This window comes from Xenopus tropicalis, chromosome 5, assembly GCF_000004195.4.
Source record: "Xenopus tropicalis strain Nigerian chromosome 5, UCB_Xtro_10.0, whole genome shotgun sequence".
Taxonomy (NCBI): Eukaryota; Metazoa; Chordata; class Amphibia; order Anura; family Pipidae; genus Xenopus; species Xenopus tropicalis.
The window spans coordinates 137,682,900-137,702,315 of NC_030681.2; the positions used below are offsets into that span (position 1 = coordinate 137,682,900).

Here is a 19,416-nt window from a genome sequence, read left to right on the forward strand (position 1 = left end):
TATTTCAATCCAGTGACCAATAACCGCAATGCCCAGTGGCAGGGTGGCAGTTCCTATAGTGCCTATGTGGGTTTCAATGGGGTATCTGAATGTAACCAATGTCTTAACTGTTATAGTGTAACGGAGCCTGTGCCCAGTTATAGCTCGAACTGCCGGTCTATAAAGTCCTACTAGGAGTTCTAGTTCGGGTACTGACGGTGTTGAGGGGGGAAGAAGAGGCAGCGCTGGGAATGGTGGGAGTTGTAGTCCAGATGCTGCACAGGTTGCACAGCGCCTACAGACAGAAGTGGCAGGGTGGCAGGTGGAGAAACTGAATGGGAGGGATGAAGGGCTGGGAGGAGGATGAAGGCAGACTGGGAGGAGGCAGAGGCGAGTCTGGGAGGAGGGCAGGAAATCAGGGAAAGGGGCAGAGAGAGGAGTGTGACACTGGGAGGTGCAGCCACTGCCTTTGCTCTCCGGATCCGGGACTCATGGGGCGGCTGCTGCTGCAGCACAGAGTGGGAGCCCGGGCACATCTTCCCTCCGCCGCTGCCGCCGCCGTCTAACTTGCAACTTTCTGCTTCTTTGTATTGTTTGCGTGCGGCTAGCCCTTCCCGCTGCGCCGTGTGTGCCCGAATGCAGCAGCGCCTGTAGGCAAGTCCCGCCTGCCCTGAGAGCGCATGTAGCGCAGTTTGGCAGCGCTAATCTCTGCACAAGTGTCCGGGCTTTGTGAGGAGTTGTGTGCGGAGCCCCCCGTCCCCCCGTGTAGTAACTGCTGCTGCTGGGCGCTCCCCCCACAATGCCGGATCTGATCAGTGTGTCGGAATTTGTGTGTGAGACCAATGAGGATTACAAGTCCCCCACTGCCTCCAATTTCACCAACAGGCTGAGCCAGTGCAGGAACACGGTCGTGGCTATAGATGAGGTAAGTGGCTGTCAGTCACACTGAGCTGCTGGAGAACCTCTTGGCCTTGGGATTCTCATGGGAAGTTTGCATGTAGCCAGCTAAAACTGAGCTGTTCCCTGTGCAGTTTTGTAGGGGGTAGGTATAGAATATACACTGTATCCCTTCCCCACAGGTTTGTATCAGGGCTGTCCAGCCTGCACTTCTCCAGCTGTCATTCTACTCCAACTCCCAGCATGCACCCACAGCCACAGGAAGTTGTAGTTGAGAGACAACCTGGGAAATGCAGGGGTGCATAATAAATATTAGGGGGTTTGTATGTGGCTAACAAGTTGGAAATTGTATCTGACCACTTGCCAAGTGACTTTTTATACAGTTTCTGACTGACATGTCAGATTCAGATGGTCTGTGAAGTTTGGTGGCACCATAGCAGATAAAGCAAAACATGGCCTCACTTGGGGGGGGTTCATCTGCTAAGGCAAAACTGCACGCGGGCTTCTGAATTGCACTGATCAGCCAACACTGGGGTCATTATTATTTGGCCAGTATGTGGCCAGCCTTGGGGCTAAATAACATGTGACATGCTTCCAGCGCACTTTAATGGGCAAGATTTTGATAGGGGAAATCACCCTAGTGACGCACCTGATAACTAATCCAGTTAACCTTTTGCATCCAGGCAATAAAACATGTAATTTACAAAGGTGCTTTACCGCCGTTTGTCATGTTTTCTTCCTGGAGTTATTTTCTTAGTTTAATCCCTTCACATCCTTTTCATGTGATCAGTTGGATTAAAGAAAATCATACAATGTAATTCCTATTCGAACAGCTACATGGGTATTGGATAAGGTAGATGTGACTGTGTGTCTGCTGGCTTGGAGTTGACCAAAGTGGCAATCTGCAAGTCTTTCCAGCTGCTGCTGTCAGATCAGATGTGATCTAATAACCTGACACTTTGGCTTCCTATAGACACAATGATGGTGATCTTAGTGTCACAAGTGGGAAACAGGCCTATCCTGGTTGTAAATGCCAGTTATCTCCTGGCAACACTTGTTTCTGTAAGTTGTAGTTGAACAACAACTTAATACAGAGTAGGCCTGTCTGGTATGGAATATTACACATGTTGCCTCTGCTTTAGGATAAATTGTAAGGTTTGGTACTGTGTTGGAAAGCAAACAGTAGCCAGAGAAGTGAGTGTATTGTATTATTCAGCAAGGAGAGAGCACTATTGGCAAGTGGGGAGTGGCTGGGATAAGAACTGATAAGCATTCAATGACTGGGGGCAGTTAACAACTTAGCAGTTATTTATGAAAGAGGAAATTGGTGTCTAACTTTATGCTCCCTGTTATAAAGGGGAAAAGGTGTTCTAAAGGCCTTACATGGGGAGGTTTTAGCTGCCTATTCGGCTCCTTCACATGGTACATTTTTTAATGTATAACCAGCTTTACTCTCTGCAGGCTAGGAGCCTTGAAAAGAATTTAGTGGCCCACATCTGGCTCCTGGAGCTCTGGCTGAAAAGCTTTGAAATACGGTGACCACTGATATGTCACTGTGTGTATTTAACATGACTTTATAATGCCTGCATGTTATGCGTTTGCTTAAAGGACAAGGAAAGGCTAAGTCACTTGGGGGTGCCAAAATGTTATCCTCCCCCAAGTAACTTTAATTGCTTAGCTTGTACCCCGGGCTGGTGCCCCTGTTACGAGAAAACAGCACCAGCCCGGGGTACCTGTAGCGAGCGTTTCCTCCTTCCTGCTTTGTTTTGCCGGGACCCCAGGACCGGCGCATGCGCAGTACAGTGAAAAGCCGACTTCTCTGTTAAAGTTCAACTATTCACTCTACTGCGCATGCGTGCGCACGCGAACAGGAAGATGGAAGCGCTGCAGCTACCCCGGGCTGGTGCTGTTCTCTCCCAACAGGGGCACCAGCCCGGGGTAAAAGGTAGGCCTTAAATCGCCTACCTTGCCTAACTTGCCTAACATTTTGGCACCCCCAAGTGACTTTGCCTTTCCTTGTTCTTTAAAGGGGAACAACCCCAAAAAGTTTTTCTTTTTTTTGCACAATGAAAAAAAAAAAACAATCCTAAGTACATTTACAGTATGCATTAATTTAAAATGTTCAGTGGATTTCAATTTACAGGTACGGGATCCATTATCCGTAAACCCATTTTTCAGAATGCCACGAAGTGGAAAGACTATCTCCCATAGACTCCATTTTGATCAAATAATTCAGATTTTTAAAAATAATTTCCTTTTTCTTTGTAATGATAAAACAGTACCTTGTACTTGATCTTTAACTATAATATAATTAATCTTTATTGATGGCAAAATAATTCTATTGGGTTTAATTAATGTTTAATTGATTTTTTAGTACATTTAAGGTATGGCGACCCAAATTATGGAGAGGCCCCTCATCCAGAAAACCACAGGTCCTGAGCATTTTGGATAACCTGTCCATACCTGTATTTGTAAAATGTAATTGCTGTTAGAAGCAGTATCTGATTGTTTAGATTCTTTGCACTGCTGGTATTGACTCCGGAAACAGTGTAGCAGAAGCCAGCTGATTAACAGACCTGGAAGAGAACGGTCTTCTTCTACATTGTTTTACCAGAGAATCAGAAGGGATAAACACATTCTGCTTTCAGCATTAGTTAACATTTAGAAATAGCCATAAAACCACTGGCAATTTGGAATGAATGTATATTGGAAAGTTGCTTAGAACTGCATTTCCATTCTTTGGGAAAAACTGGCTTCTGGCAGAGATCCCCTTAAATGAAATTAATTCTCCCTGTAGATTGTAAGCTCTTTTGGGCAGGGCTCTCTTCACCTCTTGTATCGGTTATTGATTGCTTTATATGTTACTCTGTATGTCCAATGTATGATGTTAATAATAATAATAATAATAATAATAATTCAGCAATATCTGCTTTCCTTCGGCTGCAGATACATCTACTTTTGGTTGTGTTGGAGTCCCTGTTACACTTACACACACTAAGGGCAGTAGCAGGGGAAAGTCTCCCACAACCTTGGATCATTATTGCAACTTTTGGGTAGCTTTTAGAATAATGACCCTTATTCTTCTCCTTCGATAGCCCTATTTCTGACCGTTTTCAATGCCTGCCTGTGCATAGTTTTGTTAATGGATTAAGGTACAGAAAAAAAGCAGCAAAATGTATATTTTAAAAGAAAGCCCAGAGCCTGAGCGTGGTTGCTTTGTGTTTAGTGACTGTTAACAGATTGGAGCTGACATTGTTTGAACTTGTCTCCCATTTTTCTCTTTCAACTGGGAGCTCAGATGTACCCGGCTTTCAAAGAGATTAATGTTCAGCCTACAAATTGCCCTGGTGCCTCTGGTACCACAAGGGGTGGGGGCCGCTGGCTGAGCACCCTCCCATTAATGCAGGGAGGAGACAAAGTAACCTCACCATGATACTATGTGCAGGCATCTTTTGTCTGGCTATCCAGGTGTTATTCAGGGAAGTATATGGAAGGCAGGCGCTTAACTTTATCTAACAGAAAGTTATTACACCAAGCTTCTCCCAGGTATAGCAGTCAGAGGCCAATGTGGTGGCATCAGTTATTATTACTGCATCATAGTTCTGGGTTCTTGGGTTTGATTCTGGTCAAGGCAGAATTGTGTTCTCCCTGTGTTGCTATGGGGTTTTCACAGTCCAGAGAATGTCGGTAGGCTCCTGGTTGATGCTGGTGGTAGATTGTAAGCTTTGCTGGTGTAGGGACTGATGTGAAAGTAAAAACACAGTATAAAATTTTGGTGCTAATATAAGAAAAAGAGTGGTATTAATACGACTTGGCACCAAAGCTCATTAAAAGGAGACATATTCTATAAAAATTATGAATGTACTAGTGAATTATACTCCTCTAGATATAGAAGGATTGTGTTTAAAAAAGTTGTGTTTCTGACTGATTTATTGAGAAATTCCACCAAAACCCCACTAGTCCCGCCCACCTGTTCCACTTCCTGTCGGCTGAATTCTCTGGGGGAGCCCAGCGGCTCACAGCACACTGCACAGTAGGATAGGAACCAATCAGCAGCTAGGCTGACCTGATAGGGAACTGAAGCCTGTCTTTGCTTGTGTGAGTGCAAGGCTGTGATTGGCTCTTCCCCTCCTACTGTGCTTTTGGCTGGTACTGAGACAGAGAACTGATAGGATCTATAGGGAACTCCAATAAAGGGGCCATTGTTACAGATAGGATTAATTTTTAGCACAAAGTGAAACCAGCACCATATATTATTCATAATTGCTTACAAAATTAGGGTTTTTCCCATTTATTCATTATGTCTCCTTTAAAGTGGACAAACATGCACAGCTGCAAAGCAATTCAGCATCCATCTGTATTGGTGGCTCTCTAGCCATTTAGCATATTTATTATATATATGTTCTGTTAGATGACACTTTGCTTTGTACACTGCTAATTTACATTTCTAGCATTATTGTATCATTGGCAGGCAGTGTGTTGGGACACGGCAGGGTTATGTGTGTTGCACTAGTTTTGCCGGGCCAGTTTGAATAAATATACTTTAAATAAAAATCCCCCTTCAACAAGAGAAAGTATTTGCAGTGTTATAGAAAGCTATAAACAAGCATTCCCACACCCATGTAGGTAATACAGCATATTAACTCTTCTGCTAGGAACTGTGGGTAGAGATACGCAAGTATTAGTGCCTTAGGCCTGCTAGCTGTACACTAACTGATTGGAACTTCTGCAGCACCCGTACAGATTTATTGTAGGGCAGGGTTGGGCAGCCTGCACCTGGTTAGATGTTGTAGTTCAGCATTCTATTAAAATGAATGTGTTAAACATGGAGGGTTTGGTGTGGTAAGTTGCCTTTAAACTGTTTGAGCAACCCCCAATTGGCAGCTTTTCCTTTAAGCTGCCCAGTATTTCTTGCCAGCTTGTCCAATCTTGAACCCCATATGGTGCCAATCTGATATCCTACTCAACTGGTTTCAATCTGGTTTTGCCAGATCAATTGGGCTAGAAGGGAAAAATCTGATGAATGGGAACTGCCTCCTCTGAAGGTCCCATGCGGCCCTATATTTTGCATGAGGCCTGCTAATGTTTGCATTTGTTCCAGTCTCCCTAAAAGTGGCAGATTTAAGGTTGATACAGGCCCTTCGGACCATTTCAGCACCTTATCTGCCCACGTATGGGGCCCTCCAACAGGCCTTTCTGACAGACCAGCTATAGATTGGGCAGGTTTGATATTTTGGTCAGATTGCGGACCATATTGGCTGATGTGGTCCTTGCTCTGAAGGCACCTTTTTCCATCATTGTAATCCAATCGTTTGGCCCTAGGGACAAACGATGGGATTAGCCAGGTGGGTATATCTGGGGAAAGATCGGTTTGTTTAGTGGCTTTGCCAAACAAGCTGGCCATACACTACAAGATCTGCTCAAGTCCCTGTGTTAAGTGTCTGCCTAGTAGATGTACTGCACGATGACTGCAAAGCTATTGAGGTGTCTCAATGCGGAATCGGAGGTCCCCACAAATGCAAGGTACACATACAAGCAGGGGGCTGCTGGGAGTTGTAATCTGACGTGCTAAATCGCCTCTAGTCTAGGGTGACCAGATTACTTGAGAAGTAAGGGACATGTCAGCTAGCAGGGCTGTACTGATTAGTTTATTTTAGTATTTTATTTTAAATGCAATCAATGCTGCCCGCAAGATGTATTTTTCATTGAATTTTAATGTAATCTGGTCACCCTACTCCAGTCTGATAACATAGTTTAGGGCCCAATGCATGGCACTTGCAAGCACCCTACAAGGGCTAATATCAGCCTTATTGCCAGAGCTGGACAGGATTCTGACAGGGCTTCTAATAAATGTCAGATAAGAACCTGGTTTTCTGCCTGTACCTCAGGGAAGCGATGGAAGAATGAGCATTTGGGTCCCGCATTGTCTATGAATAAGAGCCCTTTCTTTTCCTAGAAATCTCTCCTGAATGGATCATTGCATTACTGAGCTATAAAAGCTTCTGTACAAGGACACTGATCTCATTACAGGACTATTCCACTGACTGTACATTCAGCCAGAGTGATGTTATATGAAGCCTGCCTTGTGCTTTATTCATTTATGCTGTGTGCGCTTAAAGCAGTGTTTCCTACCAGTTATTCCTGCTATGCCTTTCTTGCAGTGTAAGGGTTAAATGTGTTTCCATAAAGAAAGTAAGAACACATTTATAGGCTGGTTTTATAATAGGCCTTTATTAAAGAAGCAATGTTCATTGTTGGGTTCTGATCACAAGTGGACTTAGGACTTATTAAGGGGCTGAGAATGATTGTCTCTGATGCTAAATAATGATTTTGCATCCTAATATTCCATAAGGAAAGTCTGGACTGATGCTCAAAATAATGTACCAAGGCTTAAACAACCCCACACAACCCCATACAGGTTTATATTGATTTTCAGCAGAAATAACTCTGACAGGGCCCAGTTAAATAACCTGCCTTATTTAATCAGGACTACCCAGCCTATAGCTATAGCCTTCCTACAGTTGAAAAACCTTCCCAGAAAATAGATAATTCAGTCAAATTATTTTCTTCCTTTACATTACCTACATGATCACCCATGTTGCTCTATAAGGGGGCTGCCATATTTGTGCAGCAGGAAGCTATAACTGACAGGTTGGGAAGGGACAGTCAGGTTGGCAAAACAGTCAGGTTTAGAAACTTCAGGTACCAATTACTTACAAAAGCAACTCTATTATCGAAAAATGATCGACATGATCTATAGGGAACTTTTAACATACATTCATATTTTGAAGAGTAGTTTATTAGTTTTAGTATCACTTTAATGCAGATGTGCAGAGGAGTATTTTAGGTACATATTTGCGATACGGAGTCTTGCTTATCTTTGCTGCTTTCTCTAAATGCTTCCTTTGTGCCTTGCTAAGGTTACCAGCATGGCAGTGACTGTGTGGGGAGGCACACAGTATCCAGAGAGACACAGCATGCAGCCTACACAGACTGGAGGTGATAGCTGGTCATGGAAGAACAAGGACTAAGGGAGCATTTTTAAATGCTTTCTGCCGGAGAGTCACTAAAAAAAGGGAACATAGTTGTTTATCTAATATTGTCAATATCTCTTACATAAAAATATTTAAAGGAGAATGCCTAGGAAGGAAATATAATTCTATGCAATTTTTCATGTTCATAAAACATTTTCAGTGGTCCAGAGAAATCTGTTTTTGTGTAGAGGACTACACTGTAATTATAAAACTAGACTTTAATACAGGTATGGGAACCATTATCCGGAAACCCGTTATCCAGAAAGTTCAGAATTACGGAATGCCCGTCTCCCATAGACTCCATTTTAATCAAATAATTCAGAATTTTAAAACTGATTTCCATTTTCTCTGTAGTAATAAAACAGTACCTAGTAATTGATCCCAACTAAGATATAATTATAATCCTTATTGGATGCAAAACAATCCCATAGGGTTTAATTGATTCTTTAGTAAACTTAAGGTATGGAGATCCAAATTACGGAAAGACCCCTTATCCGGAATACCTTTGGTCCTGAGCATTCTGGATAATGGGTCCTATACCTGTATCATATTAAGGTTGCAGGGCTTTCCCAATGTTTAGTAAAGCTAATTCTATCTCTGCTTGGAGATTATACCTTACTGGTGCATATATATCATCTCCCTTTCTTCTGTAATCTTCTTAATCTTCTCCAGAGCTTTCCTGGGTCCCTGCCTCCACTAGTAGAACATACAGACTCGTTGTAGATCATCCCTGGCTGGATCCCAGCACAGAAAAGCAGCAGTGCTGAGCACTGCACCACCATGCTTCCATTCCATTGGCTTAATCTACTCAATGTAGTTTTAGCCTTCTTTGTGGGGCCCTCTGTGGGCTTATTAAAAACATAGCGATATTTACATGTCCTTTAAGACCATTGCATATAACCCCAAATTTGTCTTTTGCTAGAAGATGGACATCACCAGGACCATTTCAACAAAAGTTGAGGCCCTACCATTAGACTTTTCATGTTATATAACTTTGCATGGGACCACTGCCACCTTAGAGGGGTTGTTCACCTTTAAATTAAATTTTAGTATGATTTAGACAATACTATACTGAGGCAATTTGCAATTGGTCTTCATCTTTTATTACTTGTTTTTGTGTTATTTAGCTTTGTGTTCAGCTGCTATCCAGTTTGGAATTTCAGCTGCTATATGGTTTCTAGGGTCTTATTTACCTTAGCAACCGGGCAGTAGCCTGAACGAGAGACTGAATATGAATAGGAGGGGTCCTGAAAAGAAAGATAAGTAATAATTACATAAGTAATAATAATACACTTGTTACAATACAATTGTAACATCACAGAGCAATCCTTTTTTAGCTACCAGGGTCAGTGACCCCATTTGAAAGCTGGAAAGATGTAGAAGAAGAAGACAAATAATTCAAAAACTATATATATAAAAAAAATGTAATGTTGACCAATTGCAAAGGTGCTAGAAAAAGGACATTCTATAACTTAAAGGTGAACCACCCCGTTAAATAGGGCCCTGGGCTTTACTAAGTGTAAGTCAAGAAGGCACCTAATACTCTTCAAATGCCAGCGTAGTACCATGTTTGGCACACATACAATCTGACACTTTAGCTGAATGCAGCCTTAAGCTGGTCATACATTTTTAAAGGGATACTGTCATGATTTTTATGGGGTACTTTTTATTTCTAAATTACACTGTTAACATAAATAATTCACTCTGCCATGTAACATTTTATTCTTGAACCAACAAATGTATTTTTTTAGCTGTGATATTGGTGTGTAGGTGCATCGTGCATGGGGATGGATATCCAACTTGCAGCACAGCAGTAAAGTGTGACTGAAGTTTATCAGCGCACAGGTCACATGGCTGTGGAACTGTGGGAAATGGAGAATATGGCTAGCCCCATGTGATATTTAAAAATTAAAAATGTTTGTGTTTTTGAATAAGGATTTCCATGCAGGACCAAGCTAAGAAAACAACCTGCTTGGTCCTGCAAACAGTTGGACAATGGGCAAATTCTATTGTTAACAACGAAAATTTTTAAGCCTGTCTGATCGATATCGGATGAAAAATTGCTAGACGTACAATTGTTCAGTGCCCACTAACCTTACGATAACTTGATGGATTTGTCGGATTGCACTAAAATTGGTTGTTAGGAAATGAAAATTCTTTACGTGTATGACCAACTTTACATAGGGATAAAAGCAGCACTGGGCTGGAAAGGGTTAAACTGTAGAAATTTTGTTAGTAGAACATGTGGGCTTAAATCCTTTGAAGGTGGCAGCCTTCCTTTTTGGTTTTACAGTTTGTACAACCTCTATAAACATAGAATGCTGTTTATTTTGTGCATGATGCTATCCCTAGCAGACACAGGGCCAGCATATGTTGTTAGTCTCGAAATACAGTGTTAGCCTTGCCAGAATTTTCTGTTTTCTAAGGAGCAAGACGGTGGTAATTAGTGTGCAATTCTGGGATGATTTTGTATAATCATTCCTGTACATCTCATGGCATGGTGCATTTTTTTTTTACACAATAAAACATCTTTCTGAACTGTGATTGTTGAGGAAAACACCAGGATGTTGTGGTATCCAGCGTCGTGACTGAACGTCCCCCAAGAGCAATCAATGCATTAAGCCAGTTTGAGTTTTATTTTTAGCCGGTATAGGCCTGTATACTGGCCTCTAGTAAATAAATCAGCAGCATGCTATGAGCTTCTGAATTTGCTTCCTTAAATGCCAGTAACAGGACAAGGAATTTGTGTGAACCATGAAAATAATTGTGGAAACGTACCTTATTAGGATAAACTCACAATGGTTTAAAGCTAAGTTTGTTTGCATTACACAGAACCCCCCATTCCCCCAGTAACATACCAATATTTAAAAATCTAATTCTCTCTACTTCCTGCCACTGACAGTGGCGGATTAATGACATGTGGGGCCCCTAGGCTACAGTTTGTACAGGCCCCCCTTCTAGGCTATATCTGTGGAATCCATGTGATCAGGAGGGCCCTTGTACTTTTTTAAATTATTATTTTTCTGCTCAACTCCTCTGTTTTACTTATTATTTGTGCTGACGTGCGTATGCGTGCCCGAGGTTCACCAAAGCTTTCAGCTTTCTAAGCTGTGTCGGGTTCGGCGAGTGCCGGTGACCTCACTGGTGTGTGCTGGATCTGACTTAACATGGCTTAGAGTGCGGAGAGCTTCAATGAACCTTAGGCATGCACGCCAGCGCAAATAATAAATAAGTAAGTAATAAGTAAGTAAAACAGATACGGGAAAGTAGAGCTGAGTAGATGTGAAAGGGTAAAGCTGAGTAGAGCAGAAATGTAATAAAAAAAAAAAAAGCTACACAGGCCCCCCTGATCACATGGGCCCCCAAGCTGTAGCCTAGGGATTAGTGATGTGCAGGACTCGTGGGTCTGGCCGACCTCGGCACATCACTTGTGGGTGGTTCGAGTTGAGCTCTCCCGCTTGCTCTCCCTGCCTGCGACCTAACACTGCCAACTGCCTCTGCCGGCTTCTGAATTTATAGGCAAGCGTGGGTCTATAAATACAGGGCAGGACAGGGCCGGGTGCAGGTCAAGTTTTTCTCGACTCACACATCACTACTAGGGAACAGTAACTCCACTACTGGGTTGCTCTCCTTCCACTGTCCAGGCTAGGGCTAACTGTTGGACCTAGTTGGGGTCCTTTCACACTGCATTGATATCAGATGAATCGTTCTATCCATGTGTGGAAAACATCTGCAGATGCATTAATGCTGCCTGATGCCCTCCTCTGTCTCTCGCCAGTGACACACTGGGTGGATTTTGACCCAAAAATACACATTTGAAAATAAACATTTGGGATGTATCAGGAAGTATACCAAACTACTCATTTGTAGTTTTTCCCACTTTTTTTTTCTTCTTAAAGGGCCCCTGTGATATTGGGGGGTTCAGGGAAACTGCATGTCCTGCTGTACTTTAAAACCAGCCTTCCAAATCCATAGTATGCAACAAGCAAGTCACTTAATTCCTCTGTTGATATATGCTGGAAGTAATTACACAGTGTGTAGGGCAGAATGGATTTTGTTTTTTACTATAATCTATAGATATAGATAGAAATGGCAAGTGGTAGGACAAACTTGAGTTTAAGAAGCCAGGAACAATTAATAAAGGGTAGACATGAGAGCAGTAGAAAAACCGTGAAATCGCAGTTCTGCTCATCTGCTTGTGCAATCTGTGGATGACCTACTTTGTACGTATCCAGTCCGTGTGCGTGCACTGATGGTTCCGGATCAAAAATAGTTTTCTAGAGAAATCTTGCTTGATTTGCTCTGGTCATATGCTCTTATGTAAGCTTTTCTGGGCAGGGTTCCCCTTTGTCCTCTCTCTTAGCACATGGAACATAACCATTGCAACTGTGTTCATTTATATTTTTTTTATCACCTCTCTTTGTATGATTGTATGTAATTTGGTCTTTTAACCTCTGTAGTATATTGTAGTCCCCATAGTGCCAGAAAAACATTCTAGATCATAGGTCCCATCCTTTTATAAGGTACTCTGGAAAGTCTGTACTCTGTGTTTTGTGTATTACCAACTTAGAAGTGGGTGGTACAAGACCAATCTGCTGCCAATCAAAGAATGGTAATTTACATTGGGCTAGGCCAACCTTCAATTGATCAAAACAGTAGGAAGTTTACAGTAACAAAGGCAACAGAGCCGATTGGAATAGGATGATGAGCAATACTAAATGTGAAATGTGCCATTACAGTTATAGGATCACTTATCCGAAAACTCCTTATGCAGAAAGTTCACAATTACAGGAAGGCTATCTGCCAAACAATCCATTTTATGTAGATTGTAAGCTCTTTTGGGCAGGGCCCTCTTCACCTCTTGTATCGGTTATTGATTGCTTTATATGTTACTCTGTATGTCCAATGTATGAAACCCACTTATTGTACAGCGCTGCGGAATATGTTGGCACTTTATAAATAAATGTTAATAATAATAATGTAAATCTAATTTTTGACTATTATTTCCTTTTTCTCTGTAATAATAAAACACTACCTCGTAACAAAGCTACAAAAATCCAGGTAACTTTGGGGGCACTGCCACCTGAAGCGATTTTCTCAACTCATCTTATGGCAGTAGTGCCCCTACCTGTATATGAAATATAATTCATGTAGTACTTTCAGCTTGAATTGTGAGGTTGTCAGAAGGTGCTGTTTCCATGGGGTAGGGTTAAGGGCACTTCATCTGTATTGCACTGCACAAGGGGGGAAGCGACTGGTGAGAGATTGTACAGATATGTAAGACTAGCGTTGGCCAATAGATTTTAGGGATGTGTATGTTGGGTTGATAAAACCGACTTTTATTATACTATAGGTGGTTGATCAGATGGAGTGAAGAGTGAATTGTCATGGGAATGCTGGCTGAGTATGTATTACTCTGACATCTAGATCAGGTGGAGGCCCATGGGCCTGACGTGAAGCTAACCTTCCTGTGCTTGTAACATGGGCTGTAGTAACTCAGTGGAGAGTAGTAGATTAGAGGGAACTAAACTTTAGTTATGACATGGATTTCATTCAGTGCTTAGCATTCTCACACAAAAATAACCTGTGTTGTAACATGGCCCATGACAGAGACAATCAAAAAATGAGTAGTTTAATTATGTAAAGTTTTGGGCCTCTTGTGTGATTCAAAGTAACACAAACCCATCCATCACATAATCGGCTCACAATCCTGCACAATCAGTTGTGCTGAAGATAGAGCTGGGCGGTATGACCAAAAATTTATATCACGGTATTTTCAAAATTATATCAGTATCACGGTATTTGGCGGTATATAAATAAAAAAATAAATAATAAATATTGGTGGCCCCCCCCCAACACCAACCCCAACCCCAGCCCCCCCAACCCCCCAACCACAACCCCCCCCCCGCCCCCCGCCCCCCCAACCACAACCCCGCCCCCCCAACCACAACCCCCCCGCCCCCCCAACCACAACCCCCCCCAACCGCAGCCACAACCCCCCCAACCACAACCCCCCAGCCCCCCAGCCCCCCCCAACCACAACCCCCCCAGCCGCCACAACCCCCCAGCAGAACTTACCCAACTTGTAGTTCCTCCAGCTCCAGCGATGCGTCCTAGCGTGCGCGCTGACGTCACATGCGCGCCGACGTCACGTACGCACGGGCGCAACCCGGAAGTAACAGGAGAAAAAAAGCAGGAGGCGCGCATACCGGTATAGCGGTATGTTTAAAACTTATACCGTTTTTTTTTTTTAAAACCGGTATACCGGTTAAACCGGTATACCGCCCAGCACTAGCTGAAGATCAAATAAAAAGCATTTGAATGAAATCCCAAGGAAAGGGCATTGTCCCTTTCTAGACAAAATACAGTGCAGATGTCTTGGAGAGCTGCTTGCGAGGCTGGAAATGAAGCCATTTTTGTTCCGTCGAGGAGTCAGTTCATTATGGGAGCGGAGGCAGCTGCCGAATCTTTCTGCCAAGGGACAGCCAACCGACAGCGCAGCCTGCTTCCAAAATACAGGGAGAGCGAACGCAGATGTGTTTACCGATACTGAATTCAGCATGACATAATTACTTTATTTAAAATTGCTTTTTCAAATGAAAACCACAGATAAGCTGCCAGAATTCCACATGCAGTTTTGCAAAATGTGCATAATTGTACCCAGATCTACTTGAGGGGGATACATTTTTTTAGCAGGATTGAAATAAGATAAAGAAAATGTTCTCAGCTTCAGAGCAAAAACCCTAAGTGCAAATCAACATTTTATCTCCTGTTGTGCAAAACATGATGTTCCTCCTGGCCCCCTAATATGAGGCCGTAAAACACCAATAATAAAGTTGCTGTCATCACTGGGTATGCTGTAGCTCTACTGGTCTCCCTGAATGCAGCCCTTTAGATCAGGGGTTTCCATCTCGAGTCCTGTAGGCCAGATGTAGCTCTCCAGTGGGTTTTTATGGCCCCCAGTATGATATAAGTCATAATAATATAAATGTAGCCCTGCTACAGGCATATCCAGATGCAGGACATGCATGTACTTTGGTAGTCATTTTTTTTAGCAAGTTACCAGTGAATGCTGCTTGCTAATGGAGCTAAATGTTTCTGGTCTTCTTGTGGCCATTTAAATCTTTAAGTTTGCAATGTAGAAAGATGGCAACCATGGCTTTTACGAGAAGCAGGAGAACTCTTACCTCCTTGGCCAAATAGTTGCCATTCCAGGAGTCTCAAGCCTATCCCCATGCCTTGTTGCCAGAAGTTGATGCTTCTATTTCTAAGCTTTCTCTGTACTCCCAGAAACTCCTGCTGATTCATTATATTTAAATGTGTCACATGGTGAAACTGAACCAGTGAAGGTAAACTGTACCGTGAAATGAGTAGTGCCTCATTTTTAACTAGCTGTTAGTGTGCAAAGTCACTCTTTTCTGTCAAGTCAAAAGCCCTGTAACTCTCAGCTGATGGGTGCAGTCCATTTAGTGGTGCATGAATCACTGGCTCCTGGTCAGACCTTTACAAACGTTCGTAAATTCTGTTGGCTAGATGAATGCACAACACTTTCTAGACAATAACACCATTGGGTATCCATGCAGACATTAGTATAAGGAGAGCCTGGCAGGGAACCAGCAAGTCATTTGCTGGCTTTATACAGACAAAATTTAAGGCCTCATTAGTTACTGGGACGCTTTTCAGTGTTGTAGTTGCCATTATAATGTTCCTGTAGCTGCATCCTATTGTGCAGTTTGTAGGATATCAGTTTGATAACTGTTCTATAGGGGATAAGAAAATGTGGTGCTCTCTGGCCTCCTGTAGTCTGCAAATGAACTGTAGTGCTCATAGATATTAAAGGAGAACTTAACTCAGTCAGTTAGGTTAGAAATATACCACCTTGAACTTTTTTTTGAGCCCAAGGCCACCCCACCCCAGCCCTTTATGGCATGGACACACAGAGAGTTGGCTCCGCTGCTCTCAGCCTACATTTTTTAGGCAGGTGGAGAAAAGCGGATGCACTCTCTTCCCCAGCTCCTGGTTTCTGCACTGATGAGTACAGCTTCCACCTCAGTTCACGAACACAGAACCTGGATCAACCAGAAAAACGCGAAAGCAGGCATTTTTAGGTCAATCTTTACTCCGTACTTGTCTGGAGATACCCAGAGCTGCAGAAGAAAGTGGATCCTCTTTCCCTTCACCTTCCCAAGAGCAAGAGCAGCGGACCCAGCACTTTGTGTGCCCTTGCCCTTAATAAAGAGCCGTGCCTCCGAAGATTCTACCAGTGGATCTCCATCTTATTTTTGCTTCCCCTTTGAATTAGATTTTCCTTGAGCTTTAATGTATTCTAGTGTCCTTAAGACATTGTGCTCCAAATTGCAAGGGTTCAGCAAACCCAATGCAGACTTGAGTAATAGATCCCATACCTGTAATAATATTGGGATACCGATGAGCAGGACCCTCCAATCCCATTTTTAATTCTGTAACTGTGTGATAAATAATAAATAGACTCTTCGTTGTAAATTAAGCCTCTTAGTTGTTTTGCATAGAGCTGCGTAGCTTGCTGGTACTATTTAAATAAATGATGAGCTGTTTTGAAGAGAAGCTCTGTTGTTTACTAATTCTTCAACTTTTTTATGCCCCATTAATATGTAGGAGATCTGCCACGGCGGATGCCTTTAATGACATTTCCATACAGTTTTTAAAATGTATAACATGCAGATGTCTCTGCCAGTGTGCCCTGGTACAGACTCTTCCACATTAATACAAATATTTGTAAATAGTGATATTTGTATGTATTTTTTTTATGCAGGTTTAGTATACCCTTCTCTTGCTTACAGGGAGTATCACTGAGGATCTCTGTCACTTATAAGGGTAATAAAACCTCATTCAATCCATAAATACTGATTCAGCAGCAGTTTCTGGCTGCCATAGTTGCTAAATAATCAGTAGAGCAAGGCTTTCCAATAATCCAGCAGAACTGCCTGTTAAAGTAAATCCCCTGGGGCCATTTTCTTTCTAGCGTGCCATTGCTAGTCGACAGAATTATCAGCTGCTAATGAACTCAAGGAGTTTCTGTGAAGGGGGCCACTTCGGCAGATGCATTTCATGTAGACTCTGAATAAAACCAGGGGTAGCTTTCAAAGGGGGATATGTAACCTCTTAACTGGTTTGGGTCAGTGCAAGTGAATGTGATCTACACTCACTCATCAATAGCAGTCAACAGCTTAGAGCTAAGGAACAAACGGCATGTTGGGTTTTCAGCAAAACATCTCCATCCGCCGCAGGTCTCTTTATTTTTATCTGAATGCAAAAATGTATGTTTCTGAGTAATAATCACCTGTGCAGGGGCTGATTCCCAATGTTATGAATGAAGAGCAACCTGCAGGGTGACTCTCTTCACTTATGGCACAAAATCATTTGAGTTATTTGCTCAAAATATAGTCTATGGGAGATGATCTTCACATACATTTGGTTCATATTTATATAAATGTATAAAATATATAGACTAAAATGTCAACCTGCTAATTTTATTAATGAGTGAAGATATTAGAGATGCACCAAATTTATCCTTTTTGATTGCCCACATTCTTCACAAATGATTTGGCCGAATCCAAACTGAAACGTGCCAAAAATTTTAAATTGCATCTGTTGTTAATTTGATAAGAAATTTTTAAGTCACGTTAAGCTTTTGAATTTGATTCAGGTTAACTCTTTGAGTTCAGCCTGAACTTAATACTGGATTTGGTCCATTCCAAGAATAAAGATGCATTTTTAATGGACAACGAAAAACTACAATTGCTCGGGGACGCCTATGTGGCCTGTACCCATTTTACAGAGGTTTACAAAGGTTTCAAATTATGTGAAGATCATCTCCCATAGACTATATTTTGAGCAAATAACTCAAATGATTTCCCTTTTCTCTGTAATGATAAAACGATACCTTTTACTTCATGTACTTGATAGCATAGCAGACCTTTTTATAGTACACGGTAAGGTATGCAGATCAAGATTATGAAAAGACCTCTTAGGTCCCAAGCATTCCAGATGTACTGTGGAGAAATCTGAGAGGTAAGAACAAGATGGCATTGTGGCCAGTCAGGGGTAGGAGATGAGCAACTAGTTGCCTAACAATTTGTACCCCACAGTGATTTTAGGTTTCTTTCTCCTGTGTAATTTTATCAGTTTTGTAGCTCAAGTGTTGGCGTTGCTGCAGGATATATTAAAGTGTGAGAAAATCATCCATACTGTGTGTGTATATGACCTTTATAAAAAAAATGTACTTTTTGCACAAGTCTCCTGACTTATAGGTGAGGTGCAGAAGTGGCTGACAGCGGCATGTTATGGCAGCAGCTACATTCCTGCATCGTACAGGTCAAAGGGTAGATAAGCACATTTCATGTTTCTCAGGCGGCTTTGCACTCTTGGGTGTGGCTTCTACTCACCTGGCTGTTTTCTGTAATAGGGCAAGAGGAATTTCAGATTAATGCCATTTATTATTCAACTTTGGACTGACCTTCAACTAGTGACCAATGAACAATTATCTCACAAAAACATTACAATTTAGTTTGACTCTATTTATGTGGGCATTGATTATTTGAGAATGTAGCCAAATCTGACCTTGCTAATTTTCTAAGAGTGCACCTTAGCACATTGCTTGCTCTGCAAAATCCCTATGGTTTGAGCTGTGTATTGGGTCAATGACTCTGAAGGCCGTTTGGAGTCTTTTGGGTTTTGTCACATGACCACTTGCCTGTGTTATTATTTCTCTAAACGGCTTATCTCAGAAACTGGACTTGTCTTCAGGTCTTTGTTCCAATAATACACTGCTTTCTAATTTCTTAAAGAAGTGAAACATACCTCTTGGGTATAATTAGGTATTTGCTGTGACAAAACAACGTAGAACGAATCATGGCTGCTTCTGAAACAGAATGTTATTAAAAGAACATCATCTTCAACAAACATATTGAAACCCAAAAAGAAAGTCAATGTAAACTTAGAGTGTTCTGCAATTTACTTTTATTTCATCCATAAACAAAAACTATCAATATCAAATAGACTCTAATATAAAGAAAAAATAAGCCCCCACTGGAAAATAGATTGAGGAGGTACTGTTGTATTAACACAAGTCCTGTTATACATGTCATGGAACTCCAAGGTGACTTCTAATTCCAGTATATTTTACTACAGGGACTATGTAATTTACTTTTATTAAACATTAATTTATTGCATAATGCATTAAAACACCAGCTGAGATCCAAAACAATACAATGAAAAAAATGTACAACTTAGAACCTGTACATCTAGAAAATAGTTATCCAGATTGTTTGGGACCTGGGGTTTTCTGGATAAATTCCAAAGACCTTAAGTCTACTAATAAATCATTAAAACATGAAATAAACCTAATAGGATTGTTTTGCCCCCAGTAAGGATTAATTACAGTACAAGGTACTGTTTTATTTTTGCAGAGAAAAGTAAAATCATTTTTAAAAAATTATGGATGCACCAAATCCGGGATTCGGCAAGA

The 19,416-nt window shown here is 41.8% G+C and overlaps 1 protein-coding gene across 3 annotated transcripts in view; it reads left to right on the forward strand.

Moving 5' to 3' along the window:
* Window positions 1–363: 363 nt before the first annotated feature.
* Window positions 364–19,416, forward strand: part of asap2 (ArfGAP with SH3 domain, ankyrin repeat and PH domain 2) — a 103,531-nt gene continuing 84,478 nt past the window's right edge. For all 3 annotated transcript variants that reach the window (XM_002935032.5, XM_004914478.4, XM_012963462.3), the window contains exon 1: window positions 364–904. In XM_002935032.5, the coding sequence (XP_002935078.3) occupies window positions 779–904 (126 nt within the window). In that variant the 5' untranslated portion in view covers window positions 364–778. The remainder of the gene's footprint in view (window positions 905–19,416) is intronic.